At 38.9% G+C, this 19,978-nt stretch overlaps 1 protein-coding gene across 2 annotated transcripts in view; it reads right to left on the bottom strand.

The window, feature by feature from the left end:
• Nucleotides 1-19,978, bottom strand: part of SYNPR (synaptoporin) — a 342,577-nt gene that overhangs the window by 165,045 nt on the left and 157,554 nt on the right. Inside the window, exon 1 of one of the 2 annotated variants that reach the window (XM_032290376.1) lies at nucleotides 16,109-16,506. The exons of the other annotated variant lie outside the window; for it this stretch is intronic. Within the exon in view, the coding sequence (XP_032146267.1) occupies nucleotides 16,109-16,132 (24 nt within the window). The 5' untranslated portion in view covers nucleotides 16,133-16,506. Of the gene's footprint in view, nucleotides 1-16,108; nucleotides 16,507-19,978 lie in introns of those variants that run through there. 2 annotated transcript variants of the gene reach the window in all.

Genomic DNA, 19,978 nt, shown 5'->3' with positions numbered 1-19,978 from the left:
TGTAAAAATAATCGTAATACTGTGGAACTACTCCTGCCAAGAAGTGGAGTCTATTTCCTCAACCCCTGAATCTGAAATGGGCTCTACCCTTGAATCTGGGATGACTTGCTTTGACCAACAAAATGTGATGAAAATGACATTCTCTGAGTTCCAAGTGTAAGGCTTAAGAGGTTTTTCAGTTTGCTTTATTGGTTAGAACCTGCTGATTGCCATGAGAACAAGCCCAGGCTAGTTCATTTGATGACAGGTAAGTGGCCCAATTATCCTCATTTTTCTACTCAACCTATAGCTAATCTTTAGAAAGAACAACCACCTTATTAGAGAATGACCATAGACACATGAGTGGGGTCAGTCGAGGTAAGCAGACATGCTACTCAGCTGAGCTCTGGCCAAATTGCTGACCCACAGAATCATGAGTTATATAAATAATGTAGTTTTAAGCCATTAAATTTCCGGATGTTTTGTTAATCCAGCAAAGGCTAACTGATACATAAACTCAAAGACAGAATGTCAGACAGAGAAGCAGAGAACAGTGCCATCAAAGTAAACCACATAAATTCAAGGAGGAATTAATTTTGTTAGCAGATTTCTCAGACTTTATTAAATGCAACAATTTAATTACCTTATCATATATCAAAAGCAAAGTTTAGTGCCCCAGATACCTAGATTTTCATAATAAATAAATGGGAAATAGGATGGATTAGGATTAGGAAGAGACAAGGAAAGAATAATATTAATTTAGAGTCTGGGAAAGAGAGAATAATTCAAAAGAAGTGGGTTAGAAAATTTTATCATTTCAGGTAAACAAAGGCAAAGAGACTAAATCAATATCAAATTTACTATGTCTTTGTTATCAGTAATATCCAAAGCCTCACCCAAAATTAAGGTAATCATGCAGTCTTACACTTCTAAGGCATGAGCTCAGACAAAGCAGTAGAGTCTTCTCCCTTTCTGGACCAAAGTTTGCTAAATATTCATTGTGTTTATAATATTGTTTGAGCTCTGTGGGTCTGTGTAATTTTTCAGGTGACCTTCTCCCTCTTTTGTAGGTAATACAAATTAGAATTTTTCTCCACTGAGACTTCTGATCTTTCATTAAGTACACAAATTTAATTTTCTTAAACTGCAGTTCTTTTCACTTTTTCCTGTTTTCTAAATAATAAAATCAGTTTGTTAGGTGTTGCAGTACTTGATCTCTTCAATCTTATTTTGACCTAATTTATTTCAGCAGATGCAAGACAAATCCTGAAGAGCTCATTAAAATGAACCTTCTATACTTCTCAGTGCTAATGCTTATTGGTGAATATAAATGCCCTAGAAAATTCTAGGGGAAAAACAGTGACATTTTAAGACCATAAGGAATAAAAAATAAAAAAATAAAAAAAGTATCATTGTAAGTGGAAATCTAAATTCAATAGAATGGCATGGCTAGAATAAAAAGTATTAGCTGTCTGGAATTGAAAACTATCCTTGAGTGGCAGGGGGGTCAGAGTTTACTCAAAGAGAAAGCACTGAGGAATTCATCAGGAAGTTCATTCTTACCTTGGGAGAAGAAAAACAAGAGGGTTTTAAGTATGTATCAAAGCGGCAGATAACTTCCCAAGAGGTACTTCAAGGCAAGCTACAAAAGGCATTCTTAGCTTGGAAGACGACAGCCCCACTTAGGGAGAAACAAGCAAAGCTTATGACTATAAACAGCCCCTTCTTACCACTCAGCGAGGCCCCCCAAAAGACAACCCAGTCCAGGGGCCCCTCTACAAAGAGGAATGCTTCCCTGGACCCACCAACTCTGGCAGAAAATAAAATGCCATTTTTTGTTGGTGTATTTGTGTTCGGTCCTCATTTGAAATGGAACACTTCAATCACCTCAGGATGGATTTGAGGATGAGGACTTAAAGGCATGGGATGGGGAGAAAACAAGACACAATGAGAAACTAGCCAGGATCAAGAGTGGGTTCACCAGGAGGATGGGACAAGCGGCAAGACCTCAGGGAAGGAAGCATGATCATGAATCAGATCTGCTCCTTTCCAAACTGTGCAGTGTTTAAGAGCACGGGCTATGGGTTCGAGCTTATCTGGGAGTAACGCTTACACCATCATTTCCTAGTGCCACATTCTTAAACAAATTTCTAAACCCATCAAACCTTCCATTTTCTTCTTTGTAAAATTAGGGAGGGATCCCCTGTCTCATGGGGCTGTTGTGAGAATTAAATGATCAAATGTATTTTACATAGTCTACCTTGTGCCTGAAGGGCTCAAAAAATGGAAACTATAATTCTTACCCCTCCCATCCCATTCCCATATCCTTCTGACCAATTTCATCAAATTATTTACTCTTCATCCAGCAAGTTGGAGAGGCTTAAAGGTACTAATGGAACAGAATGCTCCTTGCTGGGAGTGTGATTCTAAATGACTGTCATTTATTCAATAAACATTTACTTAGGGGCCTACACTATGCCAAATACTGTATATTAGACACTGAGGAGGCGATATGATCTGGCTGTGTCCCCACTAAATCTCATCTTGAATTCTCACGTGTTGTGGGAAGGACCCAGTAGGAGGTAATTGAATCATGGGGACAAGTCTTTCCCCTGCTGTTCTAGTGATAGTGAATAAGTCTCATGAGATCTGATGGTTTTAAAAAGAGGAATCCCCCTGTACAAGCTCGCTCGCTCTTTGCCTATCACCATCCATATATGTAAGACATGGCCTGCTCCTCCTTGCCTTCTGCCATGATTGTGTGGCCTCCCCAGCCATGTGGAACTGTAAGTCCATTAAACTTCTTTCTTTTGCACATTGCCTCTTCTCAGGTATGTCCTTATCAGCAGTATGAAAATAGACTAATACAGGAGGAAAAGAAGGGTCGTGATACTAGAGGTCTGTTTCAGAATAAACTTAATGGGAGCAGGATAAAGTAATTGACATTTGGCTTTGAGAACATTTGAAGATACATGCATACATACACACACACACACACACACACACACACACACACCCAAACATCACTATGTACAAAAGCAAAATCAGAGAGGGAAACGGGGGACTTTTTCTAGGTTTAATACAATTAATTTGCTGTATAAGCAAACATATAACTCAACTGGTAGCTTCAGTAGGGCTTGGATGCACCAAGTTCCATGAGTATTCAGCATGGTGTGGATATTAGCAAGCTTCTCTTTTAATAGAGAAACTAAAGAACAGTGGTTAATCCAACAAGTGCAATGAGTGGAATATTTTAAAGAGCTTCTATTATGTTTGCAAATTACAAAATGTTATTATTTTCTAACTCCAGGTCTCTTGACTCTTGATATGCTCTTATTTCTAGCTCCAAACCAACTGCACATGGCAGGCAACAGGGTTAACCATGATAAACTTATACAGATCTTAGCTTTCAGAACATGGGAGAATGAGGTTGAAGAAAGATGCTTTCAGAAAGTTACCATCTTAAAAGTTATGATTATGGGGAAATCTGTCCTTCAATTATCCTACATTATTTATAAAGTAATTTTTTTAACAGATCATCTTCAACTACACTCGTCAACTAAGTGGACACATTTCTGGATGAACACCTGCCCCGTTAGAACTTTGGGGCCACATACATTAGAAAATGATATGTGCTATCACTTTAGTTATTTGTATCACTATCAAGGATGGCCGAACATCTGAGGGTGTTTCTTATACTTTCCCAAATTTCATATTCCAAGCATGGTTGGGGGAAAACCTAGCAGCATGTGTGTGTAAAAGAAGCAAAGGCATAACCAATTATGATAGTATAAAATGTCATTATTTCACTATAGAAATAATTTCAAGTAGCGTTTCAACAGTGTAATGTACATTTTAACCTCAATTTAATAAGACTAGAAAATTAATGAGGCCATTCTAGAGTCCAGGGATGGACACTGCTCTTTTGAAGTCCAGTGGTATTCTAATTGCGCTGTAAGAGTTATAATGATTAGAAATGATATTTTTGTCTCCTTTAACATATTGTAACCCTATACAAGCTCGCTTTCTCTTTGCCTGCCGACATCCATGTATGTAAGACATGACCTGCTCCTCCTTGCCTTCTGCCATGATTGTGAGGCCTCCCTAGCCAAGTGGAACTGTAAGTCCAGTAAACTTATTTCTTTAAACCTAATAAGACTAGAAATTTACTGTAATCAATAAGACTAGAAAATTAATGAGGCCATTCTAGAGTCCAGGGATGGACACTGCTCTATTGAAGCCCAGTGGTATTCCAATTGTACTCTAAGAGTTATAATGATTAGAAATGATGTTTTTGTCTCCTTTAACATATTGGCTCAAATATTTCAATTATTAGGTCATAGCATTGTTTGTGGACCAGATAGAATGTGAATGAGAGGTAACATTTTCAAGGTATCTATTGGACACTCAGCTGGTAGAATTCACTAAACTATTATGTCAACTTAGGGCCAGTAAGAATAAAATTCTTCCTAAATTAAAATCAGAAAGTATTAGAAATCTTATGAGTGAATGCTTAACTTTCCATTCTAAAGCTTAAGTAAAGTTGAGTTTGGAAAATTCCATTATAACCTAATAGGTTTTTTGTATATAAATCTAACATTTTCTTGAAGCTGATGTTCCATGCCTCATAAATTCCATTTGCCTTTATATCATTTATTTTGTTTTTATCCTCAACACTTTTATAGTTAGGCAATGGTAATAGTTTAACCTGCAGTAGCCTCAGCCTTTCCCCACCATGTAGAACAATCACAACACATCACATAGAGTTCTCCACCACCCCAGAGCCCTCATCTTTGTTTAATGGGAGGCTTTAAAGGGATTGACAAATAAGTAGAGATCCTGTGGCAGAGGAATTTGGAGAATGAGGACCTGTGTTTGTGTCTCCCACATCCCTAGTAACCAGTGGTAAGATTCTGATGAATTGAAATTGGCCTTCCTGAGCCAGTTTCTCTCCCTTAATGGAAAACTCAATATGCAATTCACCTGTGTTTCATGAGGCAACTGTTAGTATCACATAAAATAACGAATGATTTAGTTAAGTATTAAGAGTCATAAACCTGCAATAGTTACACATTCTGTGGGAAGCAGGGGAAGTGGTACTAGTTGGTCATCAAGCTTTGAATCCATTTAAAATTTTCAAATACTGTGTTTTCATTTTAAAGAAAACCTAGAGAGAAGATTTAAAAACTCACAGAGATAAAAATAGTTATTTCCAGAACTTTTCTATAAGTTTCTTCTGATAAATTTACTGTTTAATTCAATTTATTAAAATGTATATTTGAAACAATGGCCCCTCCCCTATACCTGATTTGCATTTTTCCATAGCTCTTATTCTATCTAACATTTTCTGTCCCTCATTTCGCCCCTCCATGTAGCATGTAACACTGCTGCATTCCCAGTGCTTATGCAAGCTCCTGGTACTTAGTACTATATTAATAAACATTTATTAAGTGAAAAAATTAATGAAGTAACAAGAACTATATGCTAAATTAAACATTACTTCAAAAATTATTCTAAGTAGGTTTCTATTTATAGCAATAATAATTATGTTATAATACAGATAATAAAAGTGACTTTTTTATATAAAATATATTTTTTTAAATTTATTTTATTGCATTTTAGGTTTTGGGGTACATGTGAAGAACATGCAAGATTGTTGCATAGGTACACACGTGGCAGTGTGATTTGCTGCCTTCCTCCCCATCACCTACATCTGGCATCTCTTGCCTTGCTATCTCTCCCCAACTCCCCACCCCCCATAAAAGTAACTTTTTATAAAATCTCATGTTTAATAACCAATAATAATAGTTATGATTTATTATAGTGCTGTGTGCCACATACTTATTTACATTATAAAGAACCTCAAAAGTGCTCCTCTCCTGAATGGTGAGAATTTTTTGCTCCTCTTTTCACCAATGAGAAAACTGAGGCTCAAAAATGTAAGTCACTCAAAAGTCACACAGCTAGTGGGTAATGGGAGCAAGGATTTGAAATCCATATTTGGGTAGATCCAAAGTACACATTCCACAGTGACAGTTCCTCACAAAAGGAGATCAATCAAATGTGAAGTTTAAGTGTCATTTAACGTTTGTCTGATAATGACTTTATTGCATCCTTATCCCAGATAAATAACTTGGGAGAGATATCCAATTCTCATCTAATAGCCATTTTCTCTTGGTGTTTGAAGACATTATAACACTGTATTTTTGGCATTTACTGCCATTCTGACAAGACTGCTTTTAATCTGAACATCATTTTTAATAAACTCCCCAGGTGATTTTCATGTAGGTGGTCTTTGGACCACATAGTGAGAAACTGATTCCAGAGGTAAAAGAAAGTCTCTGAGTTTCTCTGGAATCTTCTTCTCCAGGCTCTTCTGTTGAGGGGTTTCTGACTCCTCTGTGAAGAGAGCTGAAGTCATTTCCACTGAAAAGGCAAAGAAAATCTGGGCAGGTCAAAAAACTGCTGGGTTAGCATCACAACCAGGGCTGGATGCATATTCTTGTAACTTGTACTAGATGTGAGCTACTCAAACTTAAGAGTGTGTGCAAATCACCTGGAGATTATAAAAATGTAGATTCTAATACTCAGTAGGTCGGGGTGGAAGCTGAGACTCTGCATTTTTAACAAGTTCCCAGGTGATGCCCACACAGCTGGTCTTCAGCTCACCCTTTGAACAAGTAGTTGTTACATGAAAATATGCTGAAAGGTTAAGGATTCAACACTCCCAGTCCATACAAAGTCCCATTTTATTTCAAGAACAATTACTGTGGCTCTAATTCAGATACACATAAAAATAATCCATGTTTTTCTCAATTTTACCAGTATTTACCAGGAGAGAAACTGTATGAGGAACGTTTATCAACTTTTCACTGGTTAACGTAGCGAGTAAGAGCCTAGACTTGGGGTCAAACGCACCTAAGCTATACTGTCAGAGTCACCACATACACAATGTGTATGTGGTGACACTGACAGTATCTCATTTTCCCCATCCTTAAAATAATGATAGTGATCTTTCATGGTGCTCTTGTGAAGGTTCAAGTTCTATGCAGTATAGAGCACGGTGCCTGGTAAAGAGAAAGTACCACATAAATGGCAGCTCTGCAGACTCTTAGCATCTTGTCCTGTTGCATCATCCTCATTCCAATATTCCCCAATTTACTAAGAGAGTCTATGTCCTTCTGGTTTTATGGGCACTAATCCTCTCCTCTTTTAACTCCCTCAAAGTATTGTTACAAGCCTTAAACAAATTAATATGCATAAAACACTTGGACTCGTGCCTGTCACATAGTTAGTACACAGGATGGCTTAGCTTTTATTTTTAGCATTTACTATAATGATAATTAAATCACTTTTGAGGGATTTTAAAATTGCCCCTCCCCCAACTAGATTATAAATCTTACATGAGAGCATATTTGTTTTAGTTACTTCTGCATCCCAAATCTTAACATAATACCCAGCACACAGTGGCTGCTCAGTATTACATAGAATGCATAAATGAATGAACATATGAACAAATGAATGAGTGAGCAAATAAGAAAACATTCTTGCCTTTTTGAAGAGATCCACAGAAAAATGTTTGAGAAACACTTTCTTTGAGTGTGAAGGCAGTGGGAGAGGGAGAAAAAAATTTATATCAGAGAACTGGTCTGGGGGAGGAAGGAAGGAGGGTGTCTTCCAAATGCCTCAGAAGATGAGGAGTTATAAATACGACTCAGAGTGAAGAGGTGAGCTGAGGAAAGGAGTCTGGGAGAGGAATGCCAGCAGATAATGGTCTTCGAAAAAAATTTGAGCTAACCGAGTTTTCTGATCAAATGTGTCAGGAGATGCTTTGAGGTATATAAAACATGAGAAATGAGAAACCTTTGAATTTCCTATAGTGGGGGCTAATGAAAAACCCAGAGCAAGCAGAGAGAGGCTCTCCCTGAGCTTCGATACTTGGGGAGAAAATGATCATTTGTCAATTCCCCTGAGGAGCTTCCAGCATCATGTGGAGAGTAGAGAGGGTTAAAGTCACAGTGTTAGAAACTGATGGGGAAGGTCCTGGTACTGTCAACTCCTGCCCCCTCTGCCCTGACTCCACAACAAATGGGTAATGGCAGGACTGATGGTGGTGAAGGGGTCCCAAGAAAGTGGAAAGGAAAATTCAGGGGCATTACTAAGATGAGCAAATCATAGGGAATGGCTTTATCCATACTGCATTTGCTTTTATTATAGTTATTCTTCAGTGATGATTCTCTGTCTCTGCAATTTATAATATGGCATAAATCTCCCCTTGAGATGGAATGACCCAGCAAAGCATTTCCAGACCACTTTAGACCCATCATGTAACTACCATGATTTTTCTGGTAGACTGGGGAAATGGTTCCCCTAACCTCAAGCACTCATCGAGGGCATGGAATGAAAACTGATAGCAAAAGGACTTTGACTTACAGAGGAAGAAAGTAACAATGCTATTGTCCAGGCCTGCACAGTTTCAACAGTGCTTTCCCATTTCATCTATGACAGCAATCCTTTTCATAACTGTGGGAAGGTAATAATTATTACTCGTAATGGTCCTCATTATTTCCATTTTACAGATGAAGACACCAAGGCCTAAAGATGGCAGATGAATTCTAAGGCCATGCATACCCCTAAGCCACAGACCCAGGATTTGGACTTATTTCCTCTCTCTGCAAGTTTGAGTGCCCTGAGGCAATGCAGGTAAAAGATAGTTTTCTTTTTGGGAATGATGTCACAGCAATATACTTGAAAGGCCTTTTATCTTGGCAAATGTGCCGAGGGTCTCGATAATTGCGGATACCTTTTGACAACTCATCAAAAGATCAAGGATATGGGCCCACATACTGTGTGAGCCCGGTCTCCTGGTAAAGCCCTGCAGCTATCCAAGCGCAGGAGCGTGTGTGACAAGTGCATTGCAAACCACCACCAGCCTTTTATGTGTTTTTAATGTTTACCAGTCTTCTAAGAGCCACTTAGGAGAACACTCTCAGTATCCTTTAGGGAGGCTGAAATTTGTTACAGTAACCCCCAAGGATGTTTGGGTATAAGCTTAAAAACCAGGAACCTGTCTCAGATACCTAGACATCTGCTTATAAGGCAAAACATACACATTTCTGATTTGAGCCAGATCCTATGTTGGCCTTTTTCTGTTTAAAAGGGTTCTTCAGCTCACTGAGGGGAAGGACATGGAGCTCTTCTGTTGTTTTCCTTTTGTACCAAATTCACCATAGTGGCTTGGGCAATTCAACTCACCTCTTGGGGCTTCAGTTTTCTGATTTAAAGAAATTAAGTTTTAATGGTGTACAGTCACCAGCAAGAGGTCAGATAATGTGAAGGTGTCATCTGCTTCCTGTTTGGATGCTGACTCACACACCTGATCCATCTACTTCAAAACCCGCACTCTCTACTGTGGCAGGCTGATCTCTGGGGCTTCTTTCACCTTTTGCAATGATCACTTTACATTCCCCAAACTACTGGGGAGACTCTAAGAATGTATGTGGGCAGTCCAAAACCACTCAGCTAATAAGTGCTGAGTAAGAAAGCCAAGCCTATAGACCTCAAATTCCCTAACTACTGCTGTGCTGCACTTATTGAACAGCTTCAAAGAGAAAAAGTGTGCTTTAACCCTACTTACCTTTCTTCCCCATTAAATAGTGCAATTGTGTGGAAAAACACTGGTTTTAAGCCAGTGCATGTGATTGTGAATCCAGGTTCTATTAGCTGCAAGAATTTGGGCTTGTAACCATCTAAATGTCCATTTCCTCATCCATCAAAGGTTATAATATTTTAATGTTGTCTTACCAGTTGACTGATAGAATCAAATGAGATAATGCAAGCTACATGAATGTGGTAAAGTGTTAAGCAGAGGTAAGGGATAGTAATAGTAAAAGGACTTAGAGATGCCTCACTTGTCTTTGTTGGCAAATGGTACTAGCATATTGGGGAAGGCAACTTAAAAACCCTAGGGTAAACCATGCAGCAGAGTATCCGAAAGAAAGAAAAGTAGAAACATGGTGGAAGGATTTGGTCAAAGGTGGTGGTAATTACTGCGTTTCCTGACCTGGTTCTCAGCCAGGGGAAATTTGGCAATGTCAGGAGGTAATTTTGGTTGTCCCAACCTGGGGGTTGGGTGGGATGATTGCTACTGACATGTAACGCATATAAGCCAGGGATGCTGCTTAGCATCATACAGTACATAAAACAGCCACCTAACAACAATGAATTACCTGCACCAAAATGCTAATAGCACCAAGGTTGAGAAATCCTGGTCTATTAGAAGTACATCTAGTAGAGTATTTGGCTTAAAGATGGCACCCACTACATAAATATATTTATTGAACAGATAGATGAGTGGGTGAATACCCACAGAAAACCAGATAATGCAAGTTAGATCTATTTCAGATTACCAGGGAAAATCGTAGTTTCTTTGGGCACCTTCTCTGTTTATTCTTTATCTCCTTTCCTTTCCTTTCCTGTCAAAGCGTTTTTCCTCTCTTTCCTCTCCCAATACTGTCCAAGAATGAGAATGGCCCATCAAATCTGAGAATGCCTAGGAGCAATGAATGATGCTTATAGACACATGCACTGTAAAACCTCTTCCAGCTCCCTGCTTCCTACCACTCCATTTCAGCAGACAGTAATCACATCAATAAATAAGTGGATTCACTCTTATTCCTTCACTGAGCATGAACATATAGGACCAAAAGCACATATTTCCTCCAAATGCCTTACTAGAACACTTCAATTATGCTTTTAAGAAAACACATCCTGGGCCATGAAATAGAAACTATGTCTAGATGAGAAAATGAAAAAATGAAGGCATTTAGTTCTGGGAATGCAGGAATTATGTCTATTTGTTCATCACTGTATCTTCCATGCCTAGCATGGTGCCTGGCACATGGTAGACATCCTTAAATATTTATTAAATAAAAAAAATAGGCAATGTCCACATTCCAGACTTTTTCTAAAATCTTCCCCCAATTAAGAAAGTGTTTTCCCTCTACCATTCAATTTCATATGAAGGTAGTTTGAATGTCACAGGTTTTGGAAAATCTTACCCATTTTTCTCCCTCATGATGATCTAAAACCAGATAAAGATGTGTGAGTTCAACATTGAGAAGTGAATGTCAATATGGTGACTTAAGAAGTCCTGGCAATAATAATTCATATTTGACACATACATTCTGAAAGCCATATTTTACCAGAAATAAAATAAGCCCAAAATCTTTGTTATATCTTTGCAAATAAGTCTGCATCGAGACAATGTGTGGTGAGCTGGGACGATTTAAAGATTCTGTAAGATAGGGCATGATGGCTCAGGCTGTAATCTCAGCACTTTGGGAAGCCGGGTCAGGATAATCACCTGAGGTCATGGGTTCGAGACCAGCCTGGCCAACATGGTGAAACCGCATCTCTACTAAAAATACAAAAATTAGCTGAGCACGGTGGTGGATACCTATAGTTCTAGCTATTCAGGAGGCTCAGGAAGGAGAATCACTTAAACCTGGGAGGCAGAGGTTGCAGTGGGCTCAGAACACACCACTGCACTCCAGCCTGGGTGACAGAATGAGGCCCAGTCTCAAAAATAAATAAATAATAAAATAACTAACTAACTAAATAAATGTTCTGTAAGCAAGGCTAAATAAGTCCCGTGGGGAGTACCAGCAGAAATCTTTTATGCCCAACACATCATTTACCCCCAAAAACAGTAGTGACATGATTATCCACTTAGATTGGTCAACTCAAAGCTCCACAGTAAACTGACTGCCCTGTGTTGTGAGTTAGCTTTCTAGAAATTATAGTGAAATGCATTTGTAGATACCCCTCAACAATTTTCCATTAGTACTTTTGGCTAGAATCTGTATTTTTTTAAATAAGATCACGGCAAAATATATTAATTATGCAGATCCATTAGTCTGCAGAGTGGAGAGACGGAGGTGTTTCCATTTTCAAACGCTGAATCTTTAAACATTTAAAGACACACCAGTGACCAACAGCCTCTTCTAGAAGATTCAGTGCTTCATGTGCTGATTTCAGGCTCAAAATATTCAATGATTTATTTTCTTACACAAGTATGTAACAGGACCACCAGCTCTATTTGCACACCAGCCTAGAATGTTTAATGAAAAATACAAGATTAGTCCAACACTAATTATGTGTTAACACCAGCTGCTTTCTCCATACTTAATAATTTTTAAGTGCTTAATGATCAGTATGTTTAAGTACATACATCTGTATCAAAGAAAGGGCAGAATGAAACATAGGCAAGATGGAATACAATTCCCAGTGCTTTGATTTGGAATTTTGTCACCTCTCTGAAGAAAGCAGTGTTTTCTAACTAGGGACTGCTTTCTATCTAGCTTTACAAACTTGTCTATAAGATTACCAAAACCTAAAATGCAATAAAATAAAATGCAATAAAATAAATAAATGGGGAAAAAAAAGATTAGGTTTTAGGCATAGCCTATATTTGATAAACACTGTGGTTGAGCACAACATATTTTCTTAAAGTAAAAGTTTTCATTTGATGGCTGTTAGTATATTTAGAAATCTCATAAATGCTGTTGGAAAAAGCAAATTGATTTGAATTTATCAGTATTGGCTCTAATACCACACTTTCTGATTAAACCACCCAATTACGATTTTTTTAATAACAAGAAAAAGATGTAATCAAGAATCGAGGAGTTATCCAAGCTTGCCTCTGACAAAAATGACTACCATTTTGGAAACATATTTTATTGTGTACTGCATTCTTTTTAATTAACTCTTTTTAATTAACTGGGTGCCTACACCAAGGGTAGCTCAAAAGCTGTTGCTTATTAGACACAGCAGATCACACCAAGAAGTCAATGTTGTGTTACTTACTTCGAAACTTGACTCTTAGTTCTTCCAGTCTGTAGTGGGTGGTTTTTGTTTGTTTGCTAGCATTTTTTTTTAAGATCCCCCTCTGAGTTTTGTTAAATTTAGCAAAGGTGTTCTGAGCTAGGTTCTATCTTCTAGCAAATTTCATCACTCATAATCCTTTCTCATAAGGCAGCATTTTACAGGCCCACTTTATGACTGGAATGCCCTGTTTCTAGTCCAGAAGCTCCATTTGAGGAGAAATTTCAAACTTATTGATTCTCTGTCCATTGCATTTTCCCTCTGTAAGATTCATCTGCATTTTATTGGCTCAAGTGGATTTAAAATGGGGAGCTTAGTGCTCACGTGTAAAGAAATGCATTTGGGGACTCTGAATTTCGACTTTGTCACATTTCTCAGCATGCTTATTGGCAGCTGTGTTCCTTTTTAAATTACCCAGGTGAGATAGACACTTTGCAATATTCAACCTGAAGTGCTACCTCAGCCGTTTTCAGCTAGCCATAGGAAAAAAAACTCATGGTGGGAGGAGTAAAGGGAAGGTGAGAATTTTGTAAAGCTCTCCACAGATAATTCAGTTGGAATTGCTTTTTATATTTTGCACCAATGACAAATCAGCTACCTTTAGATACTGATATTTCTAAGGTATTGTAGCATCTTTACTTTGATTTTATGTCCAAAAGATTGAAGGTCAAAGGAATTGATTTACTTTGATCAATTAAAAAAATCTACCTTGATTTAGCCACTGCTGCATACATTTTACCCTAGGCAGGCTCACTTTAGCCACACTCCCATCTTTGTATCTGCTCAAATCGAGTGGAAATAAAACACATATTCTTCAATTTCAAAGACATAATTAGCGTGGGGTCATGAAGACATAGTCTGAGAGGAAGGAGACTACCTTGTATCAGAAAGGGGAAAAATAGGATGTTTAACTGTAGGTCCTTGAAAGCCATTTCGGTCTAGGCTTTTGTTGTAGATTGTACCAATGACAGATGGGAAGAAGCAAGAGCAGGACTCTGGAATGAGCCTGCCTGGTTCCATGACACATCTCCATGACTGTGTTTCCTCAAGTAAGTTACGCACTTGTCCTATGTGTCTATTTTCTCATCTGTAAAATGGGGAGGTAATGCTATGGGTCTCATAGAGTGCTTGTCAAGGTTAAAGGAGAAAAGTAAAATCCTTAGCACAGTGCCAGGCATATAGGATGCACTTGCTAAATGGAAAGGACTCTTGCATTCTTCATTATGCTAAAAAGAACAGAGGAGCTCGCTGTGAAAATTTAAAAAGCCCGTTATAGTTTTCCCCAAAATGACACAGGTCTCTAATCCTTGGGAGAGATTACAACAGATTATCTAGTTATGACATTATGGACCTTTCAGAAGTGATACTTGTAAAAACTGTGCACATTGGCTCTAACTTAAACTAAGGATCCTGACCTTTTAAAGATATAGATGCCATGTTGTTCTTTCTGTGTGGGCCTAAGTATGCTTGGAGCCCTAACACTTCTGTAAACTAGCAGACTGGAGGAAAAGGCACAACTTTCACATGCAGGATGCATGCTGCCGCCTCAAATTTCATTAATTTATATTATTGAATAGCTTCAGATGATGATAAGCTCTGTCTACGCAAAGGACTTTATATACCACCTGTTACAGCCATGAAAGGAGAATGATTATATAAAATATTAAGGGATGTTGAAGGATTGGATGTGTGTTGGGGAAGGGAAGAGGTGATGCTCCATGCTGGTGAGTTTACTTAGCAGTAATTGGCAACAGCCCAAGGATAAAAGTTTTGTTTCTTTTTTTTCAGCAAATTATCTGCTAAGATACACTTGGCTCTAGCTAAGGTTTATGTTGTCTAAGGCTGATGTTAGGCACATGCTTATTGGGACCAGTAACAAGGCAATATAATAATTTGAGTGGGTTTGGGGGATTAGTCTATTTTTGAGGCTGAGTTAGATTGATCAAAATTCAGTCTGTATGTCGAAACAAGTGGCTTCGTTAGAGTGTACACACGGTGTGTGAGTTGTGGCACTTCCAAAAGGGAGTATATATGAAGGTTAGTGCACTCTCAGACAGGCAATCTGAGCTGCCTTAAGACTACTTCAAAATCTGAAAAATTGCTATTTTGAAAAAAATGTATGCCTACAAGCCCTAAGCCTGCATGATATTCCCAATTTTACTCTTGAAATCTCTGAAAAATGTATATTCAGACCTCTCTTGCTTCACATGCCACGGTGCCTTTAACTTTCATCACAAATCTATTCTCTAGCTCATTTTACCATGAAAAAGACTGCAGATTTGTTGATTGTGTAACAAAAAGAGAAGATTAAAGCATCAGTTTGTTTCCATTAAAGCAATTATTTAATCATCTTCTCATCCCTGTCTAGAATAATTATATTAAAAGACTTCCCCAGACTTCTGAATTAGCAACAAAGAATTCAGACCATCTTTTACTCTCTGAACAAAAAGAACGCAGTTAACCAGGTGATGCATTTAAAAATCATTTCTGGTAACGGTGACTGGACATTTTGCAGTCGTTGAATTTAATAACAGCAACTTTTCTCCTGATTAGCTTCACATATAGAAACAGAGGAGCCTGGACTGGGCATCCGACAGATGGTGGCAGAAATACACAGTGCAAAGAAAGACGAAAGAGAAGCAACAGCCACTTGTGATTACAGCTTTTCATGGCATGCTAGGACTTCATTTAATGATCTGAATACTTTTTCTAAATTCAGGTCTTTTAAACGTGCATGCATCCAATCGTAGAGGAATTTCATTCATTCTACATACTGGGATAAGACCTTATAAAGCTACCACCTTTCAACCCAACATATAATATTTTGTAGCTGCATATGGAGTTTAAGTAATTCTCACCCTGACACTGACGAAGAAACTTTAATTAACATGGTAAGCAGGTTGCAGCACAACGAATGCACTTAGGATATTAAACACTCCAAGGGGGGGTAGGGTAGAATGACATTACATTTTTATAAAGCAAACATAAGTTTGCTTAAATAGTTTAAAGAAACCCAGCACATACTTAAACAGCTAAGGTAAGCATTTCACCATCAACACAGCCTGTTTGGTTTAAACATACAAATTACAAGGAAGCAAAGTGAAGAAAAGAGATAGTATCATTAAAGATTTCAAAAATGATATTTGGAAAGAAAAGTGTAGAATCCAAGTGTGCCTGTGGAGACACATACATGCACACACATATCCCCACAGCCAGCTGTAAATCAAGATAGCTATAAACTTACCGGAGCAAATATCACCATACACATTTACAAAAGAATTGATAATCCAACTTCCCTCTCCTGAAAGAAAATAGAGGTTGTCTCATACTAAAAATAAAGCTTCTCTGTCCACAGCACCAGCCACTTGTCCCTCTTTTTATGAAGCAAAGGAGGAGAAGAAGAAAATCAATGCAGAGGGAAAGTGAGATGTTATACCAATCAGATAGCAGCTTCAGCCTCATTTGCAGAGAGATGGCAAAACGGTCATATTATTAGACGGTGACAACCCACAGCTGAGTACAGGAACCTGATACTCCCCTCTGGTGAACGCTGCCTGCTTGGTGGGGAGGTGGCTGCCACCATGGTGAGCTCCCACACTTGGCTCTTGGCTCACAACTGGAAGTGCAGAACTGCTTTGCACTAGCAGGCTGCATCACCAACAGAGGCACCATCTCCCCTTTACTCTGCCAGCCCCCTCCTCCCGCAAGCACAGTGCTTAGAAACAAACTAGGAGATTTTTTAAAAGCCAGGATTTTGTGTGTTAGGGGTATGGGGAAAAGTGGTGGTTTTATAAAATCTTATGAATAGATTTGCATAGATTAAGTAAACATTGATATGTTTGTTAAAAAAAATTGACTTCATTTTTATGTAAATGCATGGCTTTTATGCATAATCCCCATTTGGGAAATTCATACAATGCCCATAAATAATCATTAAGGTGATGTACTGGAAGACAGGCTTTTCAGGCTCTGGCAGCTGTAGAAGGGACAGACTACAACTTGGTTGCTCACTCGTCACAGGAGTGTTTCTTAAAGCCATCTCCTGCAAAATCTCAAAATTAAAATGGATTCAGAGGCTTAAGTGCGATATGGATCTGCTTTTTTCTGCAAATAAACCTCTGTAGGAAGGAGTTGAGCTCAACCACTTCCAAGGGCCGAAATCATGGCACCCTGAGGCAGTATGTGTTGGGGGCATTTGTAGCAAATTCCTGGAGAGGCTGCCACAGGTGACATGTTCTCCTCACACTGGCATCCTGAGGACAATCTCTCCCCAAGGCAGATAACACAGCACAGGGAGAGGAAACCTGACTACCTCTCCCTCCCGCCCCTACTTCAGGTCTCCACTCAGTGCAGGAATATTGTTCGGTTGGCTGAGACGTCTCTGCTTTATCTTTTGTACAGTTGGTGATGATTCAACTGAAATGCACATAGGCTGGCCACATTTTTTACAGGTATTAATTTGTTGTTAATTTGGAATCTGTCTGAAGTCTTTTTTGAGGTTTCTCTCTCTGTTGCTCTCTCTCTTTCCTTACTATTTCTGTCTCTTTGTATCTCTTTCTCTCCCCTTCTTTCTCTCTCTCATGCACGCACACACGCACGCGCGCACGCGCACACACACACACACACACACACACAAACACTATCACTACCATAACATAGCCACCACCATCATCTCTCTCTTACTCCCTTTTCTTATACACACAGTAACAACTTGGTGGGTAGGGGGAGGTTGGGGGATCAAACAAACCAACCAAAAAACCATAATGAGGAGTCAGGCAACTTGGGTTCTAGTTCTGATCCCTCACTTACTAGTCGTGTGACCTGGGTCTGAGCCTTAGTTTGCCCTCTGTAAAATGGCCACACTAATGCCTCACAGAGCTGTGAGTGGGAAGAAATGAACAATGGGCAAGGCAGTGCTTTCACCCACAATACACACCTGCAGACTGGACCCAGAGTCCAGCTCCCTTTCTCTGCTGTCTCCTCTGATTGGCTTGTTCCCCGACACTTGCGCTTTCGGGGTGCTTACCAACTCTTCAAACTGTATATGCCTTGTGACCCCTTTGAAATTCTCATAGGAACCTTTTCCTCCCTACTCCCCTGTGGCCACTCTTCACCTGCTTATTGACAAATCACTGCACTTCAAAGAGAGCAGTTACTAAGGGGAGCAAATTAAGCAAGTGAACACATCTGAAGCAGGGGGAAAAAAAAGTCTTTGAATCACCAGGCATTTAAGTGAGCACTCAGTAAACATTTACAGAATAAATAAATGAGGGATTGACTGAAAGAATAGTGTTCCTGTGCTGAAGGCCACAGTTCCTCCAGGTGGCTGATAAGGGGCAAAGCTAAAGTAGGATTGAAGAGGTGGCTGATAAGGAGCAGTTAGAATATGATTGAAGAGGTGGCAGTTTCTCAGGGAAGCCAGTGAGATATTAAGACCCCCATTGCAAGTAAAAGGAAAAAAGTTCTGTCTTCTACAGAATAATAGTGAACATTTCGTGAATATTTACTCTGTTCCAGGTACTATTCTAAGTGGGTGTTTTTGGTATATCATCTTATTTAAGCCTTACAAAACTATGAGTTATAATTTTTATTCAGAATATAGGTGAAAAAACCACGACTCAAAGAGTGAAGCAACTTATCTGAAAGTATATAGTCAATACCTAGTAAAGCTAAGACTTGAGCCTAATTGTATGCCATTGTCTAAGCTGTTAACCACTCTGCTTTGGATGCCACATGATGGCACTTATAGTTTTATTTATTCAGTGTACAGGGGATGACAAATACACATTTGGATGCATGGACCCTGCAGTAACTTCTTAGCTGACCCCAGTATGCAGATTTGCACCAGAGATTGGAACCTGCTGGTGTAGAAGAGGGTCTACCAAGCCCATGAGATCCACACTTAGGCCCTACTGGGTTCTGTATGGGCTTGGGCACATTATTTAAGACTTGGGAAGATAGGAGGTGTGAGGCTTAGTCTTGGGTTTGGTAGCGGTTTGCTTTGTGACCCTGGGTGTGTCCTGAAATTTGTCTGCATCTCTGTTTTTCCATGTTTAAAATGAAGGATTTCTAATGAATTATCTCTGAAGGGCTTTCTGGGTCAACTTTTACGAGATAAGGTTCTAAGGCTAATAGGCAGATTCTAATCTGCTGGTTGGATTAGCTCTGCCTGCTTCATATTTTTCCAGACAGAGCATTAACATTCTCTAAGTCTTCTCTGCAACCACCCCTCCGTCTTCTCTTTTGTGGACCATGGCAACAGGCTCTCTCTAGGTCTCGCTGCTTTCACTCTTCCCCCTAGAAATCTCTCTATTATCCATGTTGAGCCATTTAAAGCATAAATTAGATTATATCACAAATCTGAGAAAAATACTTCAATAGTTGTCCAATAGGCTTATAGTAAGTAAAACCCAAACCTTTTCCCATGCCTTTAAAGCATCATGCAATCTACATCTCATCTCTTTGTTTTATTTAATTCCAACCCTCTCCTTCCCTACTCTTCAGCCACATCCACCTTCTATGCCTTTGCACTAGCTATTCCTTCTGCCTGGAACATCCTTTCCTCAGATTTTTCCTGCCCTCTCTTCCTTTGTCACTCAATTGTTAGTTCTACTTTCTGTTCCTTAGAGGGTCTTTCTTCCCCAACCACCTAACTTAAAAACATCTTTCACTTTTTCCAGTCACTCTTTTGTTTTATTTTTGCACTTTTATTGCCTGATACCTTCTTATTTGTTCAGGCAATTTACTATCTCCATTTACTAAGACGTCCACAAAACCAGGAAACTTGTTTGTTTTGCTTAACACCATATCCTCGGTATTTCAGAGAGTAGCTAACACATAGGAGGTGTTCAATAAATATTTGGTGGATAAATCAATGAATGATGAAATAAATGAATCAACATGAGAACATTTTAGGTTTGAGATGGTTGTAAAGAAACCTAACTTTTTCAAAGGAATTTAGCCTTGAAAAGCAGAACAGATGAACAAGGGCAATTGATTGATTTATAACAGCAGATACAGATTATTTTTAACCTCTTCATTCAAAGAACGTTCTGGAAGGGTTGCAAATTTCAGCATCATATTGATTTAATTGGGAACTATGTCAAAGATGGTG

Source organism: Sapajus apella, unplaced genomic scaffold (genome assembly GCF_009761245.1).
Source record: "Sapajus apella isolate SASKATOON/1434 unplaced genomic scaffold, GSC_monkey_1.0 scaffold23, whole genome shotgun sequence".
NCBI lineage: Eukaryota > Metazoa > Chordata > Mammalia > Primates > Cebidae > Sapajus > Sapajus apella.
The sequence above is the reverse complement of the archived record's forward strand: the minus strand, read 5'-3'. Positions and strand labels throughout refer to the sequence as shown.